Here is an 18,982-nt window from a genome sequence, read left to right as displayed (position 1 = left end):
GCCAGGAATGCTTTGAATCCCCGCTCGGCCCCCACCCCCAGTCAAGACCGCTTGGTCCAGGGCTCAGACCCTGTCCCTCCAGCCCCATTGCCACCCACATCCCCACCTGCTCCACGAGGGAAGGACTTCTCAGTGTCAGCCCCGGGAAAGGCCCACCTTAAACTGGCTGTACTGGGCGGTTCCCCTGAGGTGAAAAGGGAGCTGCCAGATAGGACCAAAGCAAGGGCCTATTTAGCCTGGTACTGGAACAAAAACCTGTCACTAAAAAGGAAATCTCAGGGCAATTCTGCGATGCATACATACATAGGTGCATGCATATGTGCACGCACATGTACCCACACACACACACACACACACAAGGCCACAACTGCCCATACATAGCCACACACATGCACATACACAAGCTTGCACAGATAACAGGCATGTCTCTGCGCACATGCATGCACAGGCCTATGAATACACAAGTGCACACACGTCGGTACTGTCACATACCTGCATGCACCCATGGGCACAAGCAGGCAAACACATGCATGTACACAGTCACTCACACCCATGCACATCTGCATCTGCATACACAACCATGCGCCCATCAGCACACACATGATATGCTAAGACATGTATGCGTATGTTCAGCCACCTGCACATACAACCACATCACTGCACAGAAGCATGTGCTTCCTGCATACACATCTGCCTATTCAAATCTACACCTAAACGTGTACACAGTACACATATGTGGATGCAGCTGCACACATGTATACACGTGTTGTGCTTTGGGGGGCGGTCTCCCAGCTGTCAGGCCATAAGGCTACCCAGCTCACCCTGAGATCTCGGCCAGGGGGAATTAGCTCCTGCCCCAACACCCCTAACCACCCTGACCCAAAATAGGCTTTCCCCATCCCAACCCCTCCCCTGAGCCTGGGTGCAACAGGGAGGGGAACTCCTGACACAGGAAGTCCAGGGGCAGCTACAGAAGCAACCCCAGCTCCAGCAGACTCTGGACAAATTCACAGACCTGGGCATTTCAGGTCAGAAAGGCCTGCGAGGGCACCTAATCTAACCTCCAATACAGCATGGGCCAGGGCATCACACCCAGTGATGACCACATTGGGCATAAGCACTTTCGAGATGGGCCTCCAGGCTGGATTTGAAGAAGGCACAAGACAAAAATCCCCCACTTCCCCAGGGAGTCTGTTCCATGGAGTTGAAACTACCCTGGCTGGTCAAAAAACAACCACCCTTGTTTCTAATTGTCTAGCTTCCACTTCAGGCCATTGGTCCTTGTTCTGCCTTCCTCCACAGGATCAGAGCTCTTTAGTACCCGACACAAATACTATTCTATAATGAAGTCACCTCGCCATCATCTTATTGATCTACGAAACCGGCTGAGCATTTGCAGTCTCTCCTTCCTCAATGCATGTGGCTGTATTGAAACACCAGCTTACTAAGTGACCCACATGAATTAGTTTGTATGACTGTCTGGGCCTCATCATTATGGCCCAATCTGCCAAGATTCATGTTATCTGTAAATCTGACCCACTGTGGCTTTCAGTTCCTTTCCAAATCATTAATAAAAATATTAAACAGTGGTCTCATACCTCCCCCTGCAAAATGTCACAGAAACCTGGTGGCTGGACTGGTTGGCCCTGGAGGTCTCTTCCATCCCTAGGATGCTGTGAGGTAGAGCAGATCGCAGAATCATAAAATCATAGAAAATGAGGGTTGGAAGGGACCTCAGAAGGTCACCTAGTCCAACCCCCTGCTCCAAGCAGGACCAGCCCCAACGATCTCATCCCAGCCAAGGCTTTGTCTAGCCAGGTCTTAAACACCTCCAAGGGTGGAGATTCCACAACCTCTACGGGTCAGAAAGGTGACAGAGTCTGAAAGGTTGCCATGACCTGTAGGAATAAATGCTGACGGGCCACAGTGCTCACAGAAGGCAAAGTACCTCGGTGATCCAGACCATGAGGCCTCCAGACAATGGACCAAGATCCAGGTCAAGGGCTAAAGAAAGTAACAGGCAACTTCACTCACCATCCCACTTTTGTGGGGCCTTAAAAGGGACTTTGGATCAAGTGGGCTACCAAAGACACTGTGCTCTGTTCATGTGGTCTAGGGATCATAGCACTGGGAAGGAGCTGGGACTAAGTAGCTGCTCAAGGTCTCCAGCTTCAGTCATGAAAGATTCATTGACAGGCAGGATTTGGCATGACTGTGGGGATGCTGAACTGTCACCACTGCACCCACGGGGACTCCTATTTGAGTCGTGCATGACTCGACTCTGTTCTCATCCTCTCATCTACTCCTGCCCATCCCTGCTTTCTTCTTCCTGTTCTACTTCTCTTTCTTTTGGTCTTTCACCTGATCCTGAGATGGTACCAACGCAATGATAACAGTATCAACAGAAGCTGTGCTCCCTCCAGCCCTTTACTATCCAGTCTCTTCTCTCTCCTTCTGTCTGCCTGCTTTGATGAAGGCCAGGAAAATGACTGAGAACTAAACAACAGAACTAGTACTATCTGGTCTGCAAAATGGGAATAACGTATTGCAGCCTCAGAATGAGAGCACAGGCTGGAAAATGAATGGAGATTGCAAAAAGTTGAGACTATGCAAATATCGCGGCCTATTTTGCCTTCAAAAGATGATCCTGGACAATACCTCAATAATCGCACTCACCACCCCTCTCAGCTTTGGTCTCTTGGTTCAACTCCACTCTAGAATGACAGGCCTCGGAGATGCACACTTGGCCTCTGAGCCAGCCCTCACTCCCAAGGACTGCAGAGAGGCAAGTTAATACCGTCTGAGGGTGGAAGACTGAGTGAATGAGAAGAATATCTTACCAGAGCATATGAGGGGCTGAGGATAGAGCATGGCCCTGTGTGGCCCAGGCAGGGGGTGCTGCTGGTGCTGGGGTGACTACCTGGCATTCCCGCTGGTGCCAAGTCTGGAAGCCAAGTCACTCTTCAGGTCTTCCTGAGCGACTGTACATCTTGGCCGGTTTTGACGGGCTTGACTGTGCATCATCCCAGGGTCGAAGCCGCCATACAGGCACCGTCATTGTTACTGTCCAGCACTGCGAACCAGAACCGAGCTTCTTCGTTCCCTCAAGCAGGGCAGCCTGAAAAATTAGAGTCTCCTTCTATGCGTTTTTGACCCGTGCCCACTCCCTAAGCAGCCAACTGCTTGGTTAGCTCATCCAGACCGAATACTTATTCTCTGTTTTAGCAGGTTCTGCGTGATCTGCTTCCCGGTCTCTCTCCTCTAGAAGCCCTAGCTGGGACTTCCCGGCTGATCACATGCCACGGAGATAAGCCATGGCTCCATGCTCAGGGCCCTAAAGCCTATTTGGCTGTTGGGTGTTATCCAGTGACAGGGTCACCTTAACCCCTGGACTCCTTTATTCCATCAAGGTTAGCGCCCAGCATCTCCCAGCTAACAGCACAACAGCTGCGAGATGTACCAGGGACACATACCAGCACTAGTGGTCTGTCCCGTTCATGGTCAAGGCCACTGCCTGGTCACCAGGGTCCCTCTCTGCTCTTGGGAGCCTTAATGCAAAGCTTGGGGGGGGGGATGAAGGGGCAGGGGGGAGGGAGACGCTCCTGCACACCACTCTTAGGGGCAAGGAGAGGAGACCGACCCCTTGTCTCAGCAAGAGGAGATGCTCCCACCCCCCGCAAGCGAGAGAAGGCCTCTCTGTCCCCCGGCTCCCCAGCTGCAGGGTGCAACGCTAGCGTGGAGACAGGAGGTGCGTCCCACGCCGCTCTGAAACCAGGCCTCGTGCCCCCTCCTCCATGGGGAGGGGGCGCCCCCATCCCCAGCCAGCCCCCCAGGGGGGGTGCGGACCTGGAGCGGAGTCGCAGCTTCCACCCTTCCTGGGGCACCAGCCAGGCTCGCCAAGCCACCCTTCCCAGCATGCCCTGCATTCAATGGGGCGCTCCCAGCATGCACTGCTTCCCACAGTGATTTCCCAAAATGCCTGCTCTGGGGAGACACACCTCCCAGCATGCCCTGCATTCAATGGGGAGCTCCCAGCATGCACTGCTTCCCACAGTGATTTCCCAACATGCCGTGCTCTGGGGAGACACATCTCCCAGCATACCCTGCATTCAATGGGGCGCTCCCAGCATGCCCTGGGCCCAGCAGCGGACACACCTCCCAACATGCACTGCTTCACATGCTGATTTCCCAGCATGCCCTGTGTCCATGATTTCCCAGCATGCCTTGAGACCAGAAGGAGACACACGCACCTCCCAGCATGCACAGCTTCCCAAGATTTCCCTGCATGCCCTGCACTGGGGGGGGGGAGAGGCACGCTTCCCAGAACGCACTGCTTCCCATAGTGAATTCCCAGCATGCCCTGCTTCCATGATGATTTCCCAGCATGCACTGGAACTAATGGGTACCTCCCAGCATGCCCTGCTCTCCTGCAGGCTGGGCAGGGCAGGTGCAGAGCATGCTGGGAGCTGTAGTCACTGATGCCTGGAGGCTCTCTCGCTCTGCCCCATGCTATGCATGCAGGGACAGCGGGCACAGCCAAGGCACAAAGGGCTGGACATGCTGGGGCAGGCTCGCCCCACCTACCCTGGGGTGCTTGGGCACCCAGGGCACCAGGAGAGCGTAGAGCAGCTGCCTGGGGACCAAGTGCTTAGCCTGCTCCTGAACTAGGAGGACGAGAAGGGACCGTCCCTGTGCCCAGAGCTGGGATCCTGCTGCAGTCACTGGACTCCAGAAGCTGGAGCTTGGAGCAGAAGTCCAAGGGGACCTCTCTGGATTGCACTGGTAACTGGCACCCCCAGATCCCTGTGACCACCCCAACCCTGGCGGTCGCCTGCGCAGCATCCTTCCCCCACCTGACCACCACCCTGCCTGCTCACCTGCCCCCCGCTCACCCGTCCTCCAGCTGGCTCTGTCTGTCTTCTCTCTCTTTCTATCCATCTAGCCATACATTTTTCTAGGGTGTCTGTCTTTCTCTGCCTCCTTTCTAGCTCTCTTTTCTGCCTCTCTTGCTACGTAGTATCTATACATCCTTCTAAACTGGCTATCTTTGTCTGGCTATCTTTTCTGTCTCTCATTCTCCATCTCTGTCTCTATCCATATACTCTCTGTACGCCCTTTTAAGTGGTCTGTCTTTTTCTGTCTCTCTGTCTGCATAGGCACCTTTGTAGTTGTTCTAGTAATCGCCTTTCTAGTCAACTTTCTGGCTGTCAGTTTGTCCCCATATGGCCCTTCCTTCTATCCGTCCATCTCATGCTTCCTTGGCTCTCATTGCTGTAGTACTAAATGCCTCCTGATCTTTAATGGGTTTATCATCAGCATCTTCTTGTGAGGGACAGGACTACTGCATGGCCAGGAAACCGAGGCACAGAGATGCCCTCAAGCCATTCTCATGTCTTGCAGGTGTTGCCTCTTGGCTCCTAAATTACCTGGGTTGTGACAGTGTTTCACTCTATGTCCCCATATTCTGTACCCAAATTATTTAACCACTGTGAGTTGCCCCTCTCCCCGCCCCCAACCCTGACCAGAGAATTAATATAAAGTTAAGCTGTAGTTTCCAAGCCTGCATACTAGGGTGTGCTTTAAACTTTCTGTCTACAACTCCCTGTGTCTAAGAGACTTGACCAAGGGTGCCGGAGGAATCTGTGGCAGAGGAAAGAACAGACCCCCGCCAAAGCCCAGCTTGGTGCCCTGGCCTCTAGCTAACCTACCCCCCATACCCATATGGTAGGGGTTAGGCTGGCATGACAGGCCAGAGGCTTGCGTGTAGCCTGACACGAGGCACTGAAGTGCAGTGGGGCAATACTCAACCCTCTGCCTCTCTGCTTGCTGGGAACTCTCAGTCCTTCAGAAAATCCCTTCCCATCTGCCTTGAAAATGATCCCAGGGCTGAAGGCTTTGCAGGAGCCCAAGACAGTCAAGTGCCAAGAGCCACTAAATGCCCCTGGTTTTGGCCACTTGCACACTGAATGCCCCTGGGTTGAAGCCTGTGAACCATCCTATTTGCAGCCTCTGTTGGGAAATTGGCCTCAACCCACTTCACAGTCAGCATGTGCAGGTGCCATACAAGGGGATCTCCCTGAGGGAGCCCTCCTGGGGCTGCCAGCACTAACCATGCCCAAGGATCATGGGCCAGATTGTCCACATCACCCATACTGCCCCCCCTAAGCATACCCCCCCATGACACCACACACCCTGTCTGTGCAGCCACTGTGGGCCACAAGCAGTGTGGAGGGGGCTGGGCAGTGCCAGGATGCCCCAGGAGGAGCTGGGTACGGAGAGAGCATCTCCCTGTGGGGCTGGCTCTGTCTAAGCTTTTGTGTCTGGGAACCTTCCAAGCTACAGCCATCCAAAGGGGTTGCACACACTGGCTGCAGCTCATGGACCCGTTCTCTGTGGGCAGAGCCCCAAGACGGCTGGCTCAGTTCAGCCCAGGGGCTCAGAGTGGACTTATGCCCTGTGGTGCCCAGGGTACCCCACAGGGCACTGCTGAGGGCCGGCTGCACGTGACTGGTCAGAGCCAACTTGGGTGAGGCTGGCCTCACATAAGTTACCCCCTCCCCAGGCTGGAGAACTCTAAGAGCCACTGAAGGAGCCCCCCATTCATTATCTAATGAGGCAGCTAAGGAGAACGGTGCTGGTAGGAGACCTCTGTGAGCTGCATTTGAGGGCCCTGGGTCCTTTCTGGGTCTGGCCAGGTACTTTCTGCCCTGGTACGAGCCATGTCACATCAAGACCTGACCCCCAAAGGCACTGAGTTCAGGGTTGTGGGCCAGAGCCGGAATTCACTAAGCACTAGGCAGCCCCTGATCTCTCCTGTCTCCTGTGCCCAGGTTGCTGTGATCACCTGCATGGAGGAGCTGTGGGCCCTGGGTCTCCAGGTCAGTGAAAAGGGGGAGAGTCCTAGTAGTGCCCAGCCAAGAAGGGGTTAATGTCCCCTGGTACCTTCAGTGTGGGGGTGACAATGGGAAATTGCTTTAGTGCCCTGCAAGTGCTCGGCTTCTGCCCTTCTGGGCGTCTTTCCAGTCTGCGCCATAGCCCCTTGGCAAAGTGACTAGGGGAGCTCCCCAGGATGACCCTGGGGCACCAAGATGCGGTGGGGGCAGGGGTCCAGGCCCTGGTTTTAGGCCCATAACTGGCAGGCCCAGGGGCCCCGTGTCCCAGCACTGGGTCCTGGAGAGCAGCCAACTAGCAAAAGTTTTAAGGTCATAGAGGGGAACCACCTCCCAGGGCCATCACCCTCTTGGCTGGATACATGGGGCAGCAGGAGCACAGCAGGTTTTCCCTCTGGATCTGGCACTGGGGAGCCCTACTGCTCTACAATGGGAATTTGCCTGGCTCTGACCTATCCCTGTCGACTCTTATTGCATCATTAAAAAGCCAGTCATTTCAAAAGAAGCAGTTATTATTTTGCCCCTGCGACTGAATTTGGTATTAAAAACCCTTGAGTCTTCCGAGGAACTCAGGGAGAGAAAAGGGTTATTAACCCTCAAGGACAGTGTTGGCACCAGAACAGCTTGGAGACCTGGGTATGGTACCTGTAGGGTGGGAATGAGCCCAAGGTTTCTAACCATGAAGCAGTGAAGTGTCCAGTCCATTGCCATTTTGAAGGTCCTCTGGAAACTAGGAGGTTCCCAGTCCTTTGACTGGCATCTGTATATGGGTGCAATCCCCTTCAAGCAGTCACAGTTGGATAAAAGGCAAAGAAAGCCTTGTACTGAGCCTTAGTGCCTGGGAAGTCTGCAGGAAGAGCAGGCACCTGGGGAAAGAAATTGCAAAGAAGCACCAATTTCCTATTCCACCCTATACAGGGCAAGACCCTCTAGCCAAGAACCTGGAGTTTTATCCCCCTAAGAGCATCATCATCAGTCACACACCCCAGTCAAAACCCCCAGCTTTGGCTGCAACGAACACCCAGTGCTCCTGAGGAAGTGGGGGGAGAGGGGAAACCCTGGCAGAAGAGGAAAAAATTCCTTGCTGGACCCATGTAGTCCTGGAAAGACCAAATGCTCCTCACTGTTCTGCAACCTAGGGACACCAAACCACTCCACACATCCTACATCCTACTGGAGCCAGAACCACCCCCCACTCTCTTCTGTAATTATGCCACCACCGTAAACTAATCCCAGCTCCTTTAATCTTCCTTTGTAAGTAACATGGTTGCAGAGCTCTCCTTCATTCTTTGCCATTGGGCATAGTCCTCTCCAATATGGGAAAAGGAAGGAAAAGAAAATACAGTGAATAACTCAAGGTTACCTAGGTGACTGGAGAGTCACAGAGTGGCAGCAGTGGCATACAGCGCTCCTGTTTTAATTGTCCATCACATGGTGCCCTCAGAGTAAAGAGCAGTCCTACCTTTCTGTGATTCCTTGCTTAGAAAGAAGCATCTGATCCAAAAATCATTGAGAACTGCTGCCTTACATCATCTCCTCTGACTGCCCTTATAGCACAGGCTGGGGAATGCCACCCAGATGTCCCTGTATTAAGCCCAGTTACTTGGGTTTGGCTAAAGGTAAATTAAATTTGGAGAAGAGATGCTTTGGGTGACTGGGAGGATGTGATAGTAGCTTTTAGATATTTGAAAAGCTGCCATAAAGGAGAAACGTTATTTTGCCCTGCCTTGAGTCAGGGCCCTGACTCTGCCTTTTCTCAATAGGTGTTTCCTGAGCTGTGTAATGTGATGTGGTGTTTCTCCTTCCCGGAGCCCAGGCAGTGGATCTGTGTGCCAAGTATTCACTGTGAGTCACCATGTCTTCTCCATCTTCTCTTGGAAGAAGTGACCTGAGGGTAGCTAGACCCTGTGAGGGGGAAAAGAAAGAGGCTGACACACCTGAAAGGCTGTGATACTGGGAATGGAGGCTGCACTGTAGGAAAGTGGCTAGTCTTTTACCAATAACACCCAGTCTGGCACTTCTATGTGTAAGAAGAACCACAGGAATTGGACTGGAAAACAGACCAACAGGCCCTCAGAAGAGACAGAAACTAGATGGGAAGGAGGGATGGGCAACATGATGGCTAAATACAACTCAGTGCTTGGAGGAGACTTATTCTTCCTCTCACAGCTTCCAGGAAGCAAGTCAGGCACTGGGCTGCGCATGGAGGTGACTCCTAGGTGCCCTGCCGTGCCCCATAAAACCAAGAGGACAATACGTGAGATGGAAGGAAGACAATTTGGATCAACCAGATGGCAAAACCTCCTTCCCTTCGTGCGGCCTGTGCAACGCTCTGCCACCAGGTGTGGTTGAAGCCAGGGGATTAGTAAGGCACCAAGCAGGCCTAGATGGTCCTGTGGTCATGTGAGCACCCCAGTGCTCCAGCAGAGACACCCAGACACGTGCCTCGCATTGTTGACCAGTCCCTAAGAACAGGTTGAGACTTTGTATGGGGCCAGATGATCCACCCCTGCTGCTACCCACCTGCCCCTGGTGCCTCTGGTGCTGGAAGCTGGTCAGAACCAGGGCTTCAGCTCTGCCCCTGCCTGGTGGTGCTGTGTCTGGGGAGTGTCAGTATAGCCCAGGGAGTGGCAATAGTCTCTGATAGGAGAGGCACAAAGGCTTATTTGGAAAGGAATTGAGTTGAGAGGAGTCATAGACAGGAGTCCTGCCCTCCCTGCACCACTATCTCAGGCTGCGGGCAACACCCAGTGAGGATGAGGCAGCCTTTGACCTTTCCTGTCTCCCTCCTCAGCAGGACACTGACCTCAGACTGCTGTGATTGCCTACATGGAGGAGCTGCAATCCCTAAATCTCCAGGGATGTGAGGAAGTAGAGATTCCTGGCAGTGGCCAGCAAGGTGAGGAGGGCTTTAACTCAGCCCCAACACTTTGACATACATAAGAACATAAGAGCTGCCGTTTATTGAGCCAAACCATCAGGCCATCTTGCCCAGTCTCCTGCATGATGCTGAAATGGAAAGTGAACTGGGTCTGACCAAGGTTTTTTTTTCCACTGTCCCTTTTCTGCTTGCAGCCTCCAGCATTTAAGGTCTAGGAAGTTCTGAGTCAGAGGCTGTGCCCCTAACTCCCATGCTCAATAGCTACTGAGGTCCCTTTCCTCTAAGAATGTGTTCAGTCCCTTTTTGGATCTGGCTAAGTTGTCAGCCTCCATCACCTCTTGTGGCAGCGAGTTCCACGCTTTAATGACACACTGGTGGTGACAAGAGGACACCCCCGTCCCCAACCCCATGTGGCTGGGAAGTGCTGTCAGGGTTCACATTACTTAACCTGTGCCCTGCCCTCCCTGACTTAGCCTGGTCCTTGCACAGGTGGCTTGAGAGGGGCCTAGGTGGTCAGAAAGGTCATTAGTGCAGCAAACCCCTCAGCCAAGTGGGGAGGTCTGGTGGCCGGGTCTGTCTAAGCAACCCCTCACCTTGCCCTGGAGCTAGGAAGAACTTGCATGTGTGCATGTGCTGTGTGTCCTGGCAGGCACCGCAACCACAAGTGAGAGTGCAGAGGGGTATTGCCCCATGGGCTGGCTTGGAACAGCAGAGCCAGGAGCCCAGGGCCACGTTGGCCTGAAGCCCGAGTGGGACAGAGCTGACGAAGGCGAGCAACGGTCCAGGAGAAGAAAGGTGGTTCGGCAAGCCCAAGGCACCGGCGCTACCCTCCCTCGGGAGCGCCGCTTCGTGTGTGGGGAATGCGGGCGGGCCTTCAGTGCCAATGCCCACCTGGTGAAGCATGCACGGACACACACAGGCGAGCGCCCCTTCCCCTGCCCTGACTGCGGGCGCCGCTTCACACAGAGCGCCAACCTGGCGCACCACCAGCGCCTGCACACGGGCGAACGACCCTTCCCCTGTGGGGAGTGCGGGCGCTGCTTCCGCATGAAAGCTGACCTGGCACGACACCGTGCCTCCCACACAGGCGAGCGCCCGTACCCCTGCCCCGACTGTGGGCGCCGCTTCAGCCAGAGCTCCAACCTGCTGCGGCACCAGCGTGCCCATACTGGTGAACGCCCTTTCCAGTGTGGTGAGTGCGGGGCTGGCTTCGCCCGCCGCGCCCACCTGGCCGCCCACCGGCGCACCCACACAGGCGAGCGCCCCTATCAGTGTGGGGAGTGCCACGAGGGCTTTGCCCAGATCGCTGCCCTCATTCACCACCGCCGCCTGCACACGGGCGAGCGCCCCTTCCAGTGTGGCGAGTGCGGCAAGGCCTTTGCACGCGCTGCCACACTGCTGCACCACCGCCGCTTGCATGATGGTGAGCGCCCCTTCCCCTGTACCCAGTGTGGCAAGGCTTTTGCCAGCCGTGCTGCTTTGCACCAGCACCACCGTGGCCACTCAGGCCTGGCCCCCTTCCCATGCAAGGAGTGCGGGGCTGGCTTCGCCGTCAGCTCTGCACTGCTGCGGCATCGGCGCATTCACACTGGCGAGCGCCCCTATGTCTGCGTCCAGTGCGGGGCCAGCTTCACCCAGAGCTCAGCCCTCACCCGCCACCAGCGGTTGCATGACTGAGACGGCCTGGCACTGCTCCTGCATGCAGGCAAGGACGGGCCTGGGGAGGAGGGAAGAGGTCCCAGTGGAGGGGCTCTGGGATCAACATGTGGATTGACTTTTCAACAGGGGCTGGGTCAGGTGGACAGAGAGATCATATGACATGGCTGCCTAGAGCATCAGGGCATTGGGCATAGGGACCTGAGCCATCCCTTTGTTCCTGGGAGTGGGGGCTGGTTGAATGGGTCATTCTGGGGTCCTAGGAGATAGGCTTGTTTGTTGGAGTGGGGAGGAGAGGAGCTGGATCCTGAAAAATCAGGCTGCTGAGCAGAGAGATTGTAATAAAAGGGAACCACAGCTGGGTTTTCACATCCTTTCTATGATAAAATGAGCACAAAGTTCAGGCATCACGTATGGAATGGGTTCACATGGGGCCATCTCAGACAGGAGACTGCAAAGGGGAGCTCAAGATGCATGGGGTCGGGGGAGAGGAAAGTTGAGTCTTACAAAGCACCTGGGGCACCTGCAGCCAAGGTTGGACCTAGGAGTACAATGCTCCAGCCACAGGGGAGCAGGCAGTGGTCTGAACAGTCCCCATCCCCTTTAAAAACCTGGGATAAAACTGTAGCTGAGGATGGAGCCAGGTGGAAGGCAGACAGACTTGAGGACAATTTTGATCATTATAATTTATTTATTTATTTATTTAGAAAGTTTGAGGGAAATCTGAAAATTTTCCTTTCAGGTTTCTTGGGACTTTTTTTTAAGGTTTACATCAGTCGGAAATAATGTTTGGAACTCCCCGTCCCATATTATTTAATACCATATCAGTAGTTAGCACATATTTCTCTTATTTCACAGTAACCAGTAGGATTAGTGACCTGCTGTAAGATGACACAAAAGCTGAAACATTCTCTTTGATTTCGAAAATCATGAAGAGTAGCTGCTCAATTCAGACCAAAATGGCTCATGTTTTTCTTGCTCAAAGCATCTCCAACTTGTTATAACAAAACAGTAGCATTTCCCTCATTTTTTTAAAAAATATATCATTTAATTATTGTATTTAATTTAAAAAAATATATAAAAATAAAATATGAACTGTTTCAATTGTGTTGTCATTAATAGCCCGATACTCATCACACACACAAAATATGAAATGGCCTTTAAAAATGAAAAATTGGGAGAGGGGGATATAAAATTAAATTCCAAGTGTTATTTCATCGTCCAGAAGCGGGACTTTGGGGGAATTCCTCTTTTGTGGGACGTTTCAGAGTTGCTGGTCTGAGTATGTGGACCCAGGTCAAATACTGCATCTCAAAGCTTCCTTCCACAAGTTTTCTAGGTGCCAACCATCTCCCAGCGTGGATTTGGGCAACTCTGCTCTCCACAAACTAATTGGCTTGAACCTCGGTGGTTTCCTTTAGTGGTCCAGCTTTTCACAGGCAGGCTGGGCTGTTGCTCTTGGCATGTAGGGCTGGGAGGGGACAACAGCCCTACAAACAGTACCTTGGAGGGTCGATGCAGTGGGGAAGGGATCTGAGGGATCCCCTTGGGATGAACTGCTGTTTGGAGGCTATAAAAGTGTCCTGTGAACCTCCTTCCTAAACACAATCCTTTCTGCTGGTTTGGGAGAGGCTGACTGCAAAGCTACAAGCCTGCTTGCAGGAAGGCAGGCAGCAGAGAAGCAAGCCTAGATTGATTCATGGGAAACCCCTGGGCCTGACTTAGAAGCAGGGCAGGTGATCGGCATGGGTGGAAATAAGACATATATAGGCTTGGCTTCGGGGTTAGAGGCACACTGGTCCTGAGCATCATGGGGAGAAGAGGGCTGAGGCCGAGAGGCCAAAGCCAAATTAGGGCAAGGGTTCCTAGTAGGCTGAAGCCGAAGGGCTGAAACCAAGGTGGGAGAAGAGGCTGGAGGCTGAAGGGCTGCAGCTGAGCTAGGGTGAAGGTATCAAATAAAGTAGGCAAGGCTGAGGCCAGCCACTGACAGTAAGACCCACAAGGCATGGGCGCAACTATGGGGGAGGCCAAAGCCATGATTAGTACCAGTAGGGTATGACTGGTGGCCACCAGTGTTTTAGTTCATGGGCTTAGGGGCCTGCAGCACACAGGCAGGGCTTGGAATAGAGGAAAAGTTAGGAACATACACCCAAGGGTGGAGGCTGAGACTAACTTGAGAGAGAAACACCCTATTCATGGGCTAGGGAAGGTCACCTTTGATGACACGCAGGGTGGAGTGAGGCACCTAGGGCCTCATCCCGGTCTCTGAAGGCAACCTCCCTTATATTTGCACTCACAGACCATCAAGGTGTGGCAGACGGATGGGGCAGCAGAGTGATACCCTGGATGGACAGAGTCGTGGGAAAACAAGGGTGGTTTGGCCATTAGGGGCCCAACCAATGCCCCCGATGGTAAAAATGATGCCTTTCGAGTTGGAATTTGCCTGGCTTCAGCTTCCAGCCACAGAAACAACACGGCAGTCAGGAGAAAGCTTCAAATCAGGTCCTACCCACAGGGGCAAGGAGGAGCAGAAGAGAGCCTGGGTCTGCTCTGGTCCTGCTCTCCATCCAGAAGGGTTGCTCTCCTCCTGGAGCCTCATGGCCCACCCAGAGGTGACACCTAGCTCTTCCCCCACTGAGCAGATGGAGAAGGAGTCACTCAGGTCCCAAACAATATGCTGACAGCATCTGGGGCCTGCATGCTCGGTCTCATGGCACGTGGGTGCGGCGGTGCTTGCAGAGATAGGCGCGTAGGCGGAAGCGCTTGCCACACTGCATGCACTCATGGGCTGGCCCAGCCCCATGGATGAGGCGGTGTTTGCAGAGGTAGGAGCGCTGGCCAAAGCGCTTCCCGCACTGTGTGCACTCGTGCGGCTTCCCCAGCCTGTGGGTCCGCCGGTGCTTCACCAGGTAGGAGCTGCGACTGAAGCTCTTCCAGCATTCGGAGCACTGAAAGGGCTTGTCCTGTCCCATGGTCTGGGCACCCTCCGGCAGGCTGCTCTCCTCTTCCTTTTCAGCTTGGAAACTCTGTGGCACTATCTGAACAGGGCTCCACGCCATGCTCCCCTGTGCACCGTGGCAGGGCTCCATGTGGCCTCCTTGCAATGCAGTCAGCTCTGAGCTCTGAGCCATGCTCCACTCTGCACTGTGGCAGGGCTCAATGTGGCCTCCTTGTAACGCAGTCAGCTCTGAGCTCTGGGCCATGCTCCCCTGTGCACCGTGGCAGGGCTCCATGTGGCCTCCTTGCAATTCAGTCAGCTCTGAGTTCGGGGCTACACTCCCCTGTGCACCATGGCAGGGCTCCACGTGGCCTCCTTGCAACAAAGTCAGCTCTGAGCTCTGGGCCACAATCCCCTGTACACCATGGCAGGGCTCCACGTGGCCTCCTTGCAACAAAGTCAGCTCTGAGCTCTGGGCCACAATCCCCTGTACACCATGGCAGGGCTCCACGTGGCCTCCTTGCAACAAAGTCAGCTCTGAGCTCTGGGCCACAATCCCCTGTACACCATGGCAGGGCTCCACGTGGCCTCCTTGCAACAAAGTCAGCTCTGAGCTCTGGGCCACAATCCCCTGTACACCATGGCAGGGCTCCACGTGGCCTCCTTGCAACAAAGTCAGCTCTGAGCTCTGGGCCACACTCCCCTGTTCACTGTGACAGGGTTGCACATGGGCTCCTTGCAACACAATCAGCTCTGAGCTCTGGGCCACACTCCCCTGTTCACTGTGACAGGGTTGCACATGGGCTCCTTGCAACACAATCAGCTCTGAGCTCTGGGCCACACTCCCCTGTTCACTGTGACAGGGTTGCACATGGGCTCCTTGCAACACAATCAGCTCTGAGCTCTGGGCCACACTCCCCTGTTCACTGTGACAGGGTTGCACATGGGCTCCTTGCAACACAATCAGCTCTGAGCTCTGGGCCACACTCCCCTGTTCACTGTGACAGGGTTGCACATGGGCTCCTTGCAACACAATCAGCTCTGAGCTCTGGGCCACACTCCCCTGTTCACTGTGACAGGGTTGCACATGGGCTCCTTGCAACACAATCAGCTCTGAGCTCTGGGCCACACTCCCCTGTTCACTGTGACAGGGTTGCACATGGGCTCCTTGCAACACAATCAGCTCTGAGCTCTGGGCCACACTCCCCTGTTCACTGTGACAGGGTTGCACATGGGCTCCTTGCAACACAATCAGCTCTGAGCTCTGGGCCACACTCCCCTGTTCACTGTGACAGGGTTGCACATGGGCTCCTTGCAACACAATCAGCTCTGAGCTCTGGGCCACACTCCCCTGTTCACTGTGACAGGGTTGCACATGGGCTCCTTGCAACACAATCAGCTCTGAGCTCTGGGCCACACTCCCCTGTTCACTGTGACAGGGTTGCACATGGGCTCCTTGCAACACAATCAGCTCTGAGCTCTGGGCCACGCTCCCCTGTGTATTGTAGCCTTGTAGTGCAGTCAGTTTGGAGTTCTGGGTCACTGACCCCCACGGGCCGTGGCAGGCTTCCACCGGGATTCCCCCAAGAGCTATCAGTTCTGAGCTGTGGGCTATGGGTCCACCTGCACCACCAAAAAGTTCCATGTGGACTCCCTGAAGTGCACTTAGCTCTGAGCTGTGCGCTGTGCTCCCCTCAGCACCGCTGTACCGCTCCACATGGACCCCTTGAAGTGTAATCAGCCCCAAGCTGAGGGCCATGCTGCCATCTGCACCACTGCAGGGCTCCACGTGGACACCCTGCAATGAAAGCAGCTCTGGGCTCTGTGCGGCGTGGACCTCTGCACCCTGGTAGAGTTCCACGTGGCCGTCCTGAAGTGCAGCCAGAGCCAGGTTCTCTACCGTGGCTCCCTCTGTCCCACAGCAGGCCTCTACGTGGCCTCTCTCCGCCACAGTCAGCTCTGAGCTCTGGGCCACAGAGCAGAACTCCTCATGTCCTTTGTTTAGTGCTGGGCTTGGGGCCAGGCTTCCCTCCGCATGCCCTGTGTTCACTGCAGTCAGCTGCAAGCCCTGGGCTGTGCTCCCTGCTGCACCGTGGCAGGGCTCCGTGGCATGAACCCTCTGGTGCTGCAGCAGGCGTGAAGCCCGGCTGAAGCCTCGCCCGCACGTAAGGCAACAATGGGGCCGCACGCCCGTGTGCACATGCTGGTGCCTCAGCAGGTCCGACCTCCAGAGAAAGCTCTTCCCGCACTCCCCACAGGCATGGGGCTTCTGCTTGCTGTGATTCTTCCGGTGGGAGTTCAGCTTGGAGGGCCGGCTGAAGCTCTTGCCACAAGTGAAGCAGATATACAGCTGGCACCCCGCAGCAGGATCCTGGGCTATGGTGATGTCCTGCAAGGGATTCACCTGTTCCCTCCCAGGCAATGGATCGTAGCGGCTGTTCTTGCCCTTCATCTTCCTGGGCGGATTCCTCCTCACTACCTGGCGCTGACGTAGCTCCGGGCTCTGGGCAACGTTTTCTGCAGCGCTCTCCACGAATGCTGACTCTGGCTCCGGTGACAGCCCCCATGTCATGGCTGGCTCTGAGACATCCTGCTTCGCAGTGACGGCACCTGCTGAGATGCAGAGTGGAGCACAGTTGCACCCGAGTCCCTCCTTGCCCTATGGCAGGGGAAGGATGGAGAAGGGGATCCCGGAGAGCCCACCAAGTCCCAAGCTGAAAGGGACAAATGTGCCCATCCAATCCATCCCCCTGAGTAACAGCGTGGGTTGGGAGTCCCCTTTCAACCAAAGTGCATCTTTTAAAAAGCTTGGTTTAAACCTGGCCAATGTGAGACAACCCACTGCAGCCCTGGGCACTCTTCCAACAGCCAAATCCCCTCCCGGTTTTCCCCGGTAAAAGGCTGCCCTTCAGTTCCACTCCAGATTTGTCCAGCTCCAGGCACTCGAGCTCGGTCAGCGTTTGCCTGCTGGATTTGACCCGAGCCCCACAGAGCTCCTTATGGATGGGATCAAGCCTTGCCCCCTGCCCAGTCTCCTCTCTGACAAGCTCCTGGAGTCTGACCCTTCTCAGGTCTCTCCCTGAAGCACAGACACTGAAACCAGGTACAAGATCCCAGGAACAGAGCTCCAGGGCCCAACACAGCGGCAGAAGTCCCTTCTTGCTCTCTCACTCACCATTAGACTCAGTATAGGGCTCCAGCTCCAGGACCCACAGCTGATCCCCTTCCATCCAAGAGGCCGGTTTCAGCTTGGGGATAAAGGAGTCTGCTGGGAAAGGAAACAGCACGGTCAGGGCCAGCACAGTCCTCTGTGCCAAGAGCTGTTTGGTGCATCAGACCCTGCTGCGAGGGATACTTTTGCACCTGAACACGGAGGAGAGTGGGGTCACAGGGTGATGGAGGAAGAAGGTATCTAGCCAGTTTCCCACCCAACTCGAACCCTAAACCGGGCCCTGCGGCAACAGAGCTGGCCTTGGGAACTGGCACACAGCCACTCTGGGTGCAGGACCCCAGGCAGCAATGGCTTGGTCATGAGAAGGCTACCTCCCCAGGGTGGAGATGGGGAAGGCAGGGTCTCTTGCTGACAGCCAGCATACCACCACAGGAAGAGTCCCCAAGGGAGCTGCAGCATGGAGCTGAAAGCCCCAGACATGAGATGGCAAGGCTTTAACAGGAGGAGCCAGGTCCGCAGGAGCAGTGGCCAGGAGGGATGGCTAGACCCAGCCAGCTGAGCCTTCTCCTGAAGCCGGGTTGAGAACCAAGCTGCCCCTTGAGGCCCAGCACGAACACTTGCTTCCCCGCTCCTGCTCGATTCCTGCAAGGGGGTTGCACCACTGGGCCCTGCCATGGGCACCCCCACACAGAGGGGCAGTGTCAGGACCTGCATGCGGCAGGGCTGGGTCCCATGCTGAGCATGCCCGTGGGATTTCCTTCCCCAGCGTCCACCCTCTCATGCTGGCCCATGGGCCTCGCACCCGCTCCCCGACATCGCAGCGCCACTGTCCGGTGCAACCCGAGGGAACTCACCGGCAGCTCCCTGGGAGTCCCAGTGCTCAGCAGGTTCTGCCGAGGCCATTGCCCCAAGCCAGGCCCGGACGCTCCTCCTGTCAGAAAGGGCAAGAAGGGGGTCAAAGGGGGCTGCAGCTGGTTCCTCTGCCCTGGGCCACCCCCTCACAGCAGCTCCAGACCCCTCGCACAGGTCTTTGCCATAAACAGTCCTGGTGGCCAAAGGCTGGGAGCCTGTGCACACAGACACCCCCACCCAGCTGGGCTCAGGGAGACCCCCCACCTCACCGGGCCACCCCAGATGGCCCGGCACCCCTGGGACCCAAGAGTGCGCAGACAAGGTTCTTTACATAAAATTGGTATCTTTTATTAAACCAACTAAATAGCTGGAGAAATTGTTCTTTTGGGTACAAACACCCTTCTTCAGGCACAGGGAGAGTTGGTTGGCTGTGTGTGTGCTCGCCTGGGTAGAGTGGGAGCCAGCGAGCAAGGTGCAAGCGTGCAGCAGGGCGAGATCAGCCAGCTCTGTGAGATGCAAAGAACAATTTTTCCAACTATTTAGCTGGTCTAATAAAAGAGATCGCATCTACCCCTCCCCTTCCCTCCCCCACC

At 55.2% G+C, this 18,982-nt stretch overlaps 2 protein-coding genes across 9 annotated transcripts in view; one reads left to right on the top strand and one right to left on the bottom strand.

The window, feature by feature from the left end:
• LOC102379969 (zinc finger protein 271-like) overlaps window positions 1-3,948 on the bottom strand; it is a 9,515-nt gene extending 5,567 nt beyond the window's left edge. The window contains exons 1-3 of one of the 3 annotated variants that reach the window (XM_025191166.1): window positions 3,847-3,948; window positions 2,841-3,118; window positions 1,599-1,673 (exon numbers count right to left, since the gene is read on the bottom strand). The gene's annotated coding sequence lies outside the window, so the exon portion shown is untranslated. The remainder of the gene's footprint in view (window positions 1-1,598; window positions 1,674-2,840; window positions 3,119-3,846) is intronic. The other 2 variants (XM_014525368.2, XM_025191167.1) reach the window with 2 other exon arrangements.
• Window positions 3,949-4,470: 522 nt separating this feature from the next.
• On the top strand, window positions 4,471-12,444 carry LOC102369081 (gastrula zinc finger protein XlCGF8.2DB-like). Of its 6 annotated transcripts, XM_025191151.1 has the most exons (6): window positions 4,471-4,782; window positions 6,831-6,878; window positions 8,654-8,735; window positions 9,060-9,232; window positions 9,685-9,789; window positions 10,421-12,444. In XM_025191151.1, the coding sequence occupies exons 5-6, from the start codon at window positions 9,720-9,722 to the stop codon at window positions 11,446-11,448; spliced, it is 1,098 nt and encodes a 365-aa protein (XP_025046936.1). In that variant the 5' UTR covers window positions 4,471-4,782; window positions 6,831-6,878; window positions 8,654-8,735; window positions 9,060-9,232; window positions 9,685-9,719; the 3' UTR covers window positions 11,449-12,444. The 6 variants fall into 6 exon arrangements, with proteins under 6 accessions (XP_025046936.1, XP_025046937.1, XP_025046934.1 ...); XM_025191152.1 differs by lacking the exon at window positions 6,831-6,878; XM_025191149.1 differs by lacking the exon at window positions 9,060-9,232 and having other exon boundaries at window positions 9,688-9,789.
• Window positions 12,445-18,982: the final 6,538 nt, after the last annotated feature.

Source organism: Alligator sinensis, unplaced genomic scaffold (assembly GCF_000455745.1).
Source record: "Alligator sinensis unplaced genomic scaffold, ASM45574v1 scaffold955_1, whole genome shotgun sequence".
Lineage (NCBI taxonomy): Eukaryota > Metazoa > Chordata > Crocodylia > Alligatoridae > Alligator > Alligator sinensis.
Note: the sequence above shows the minus strand (reverse complement) of the source record. Positions and strands in the feature narration are given on the sequence as shown.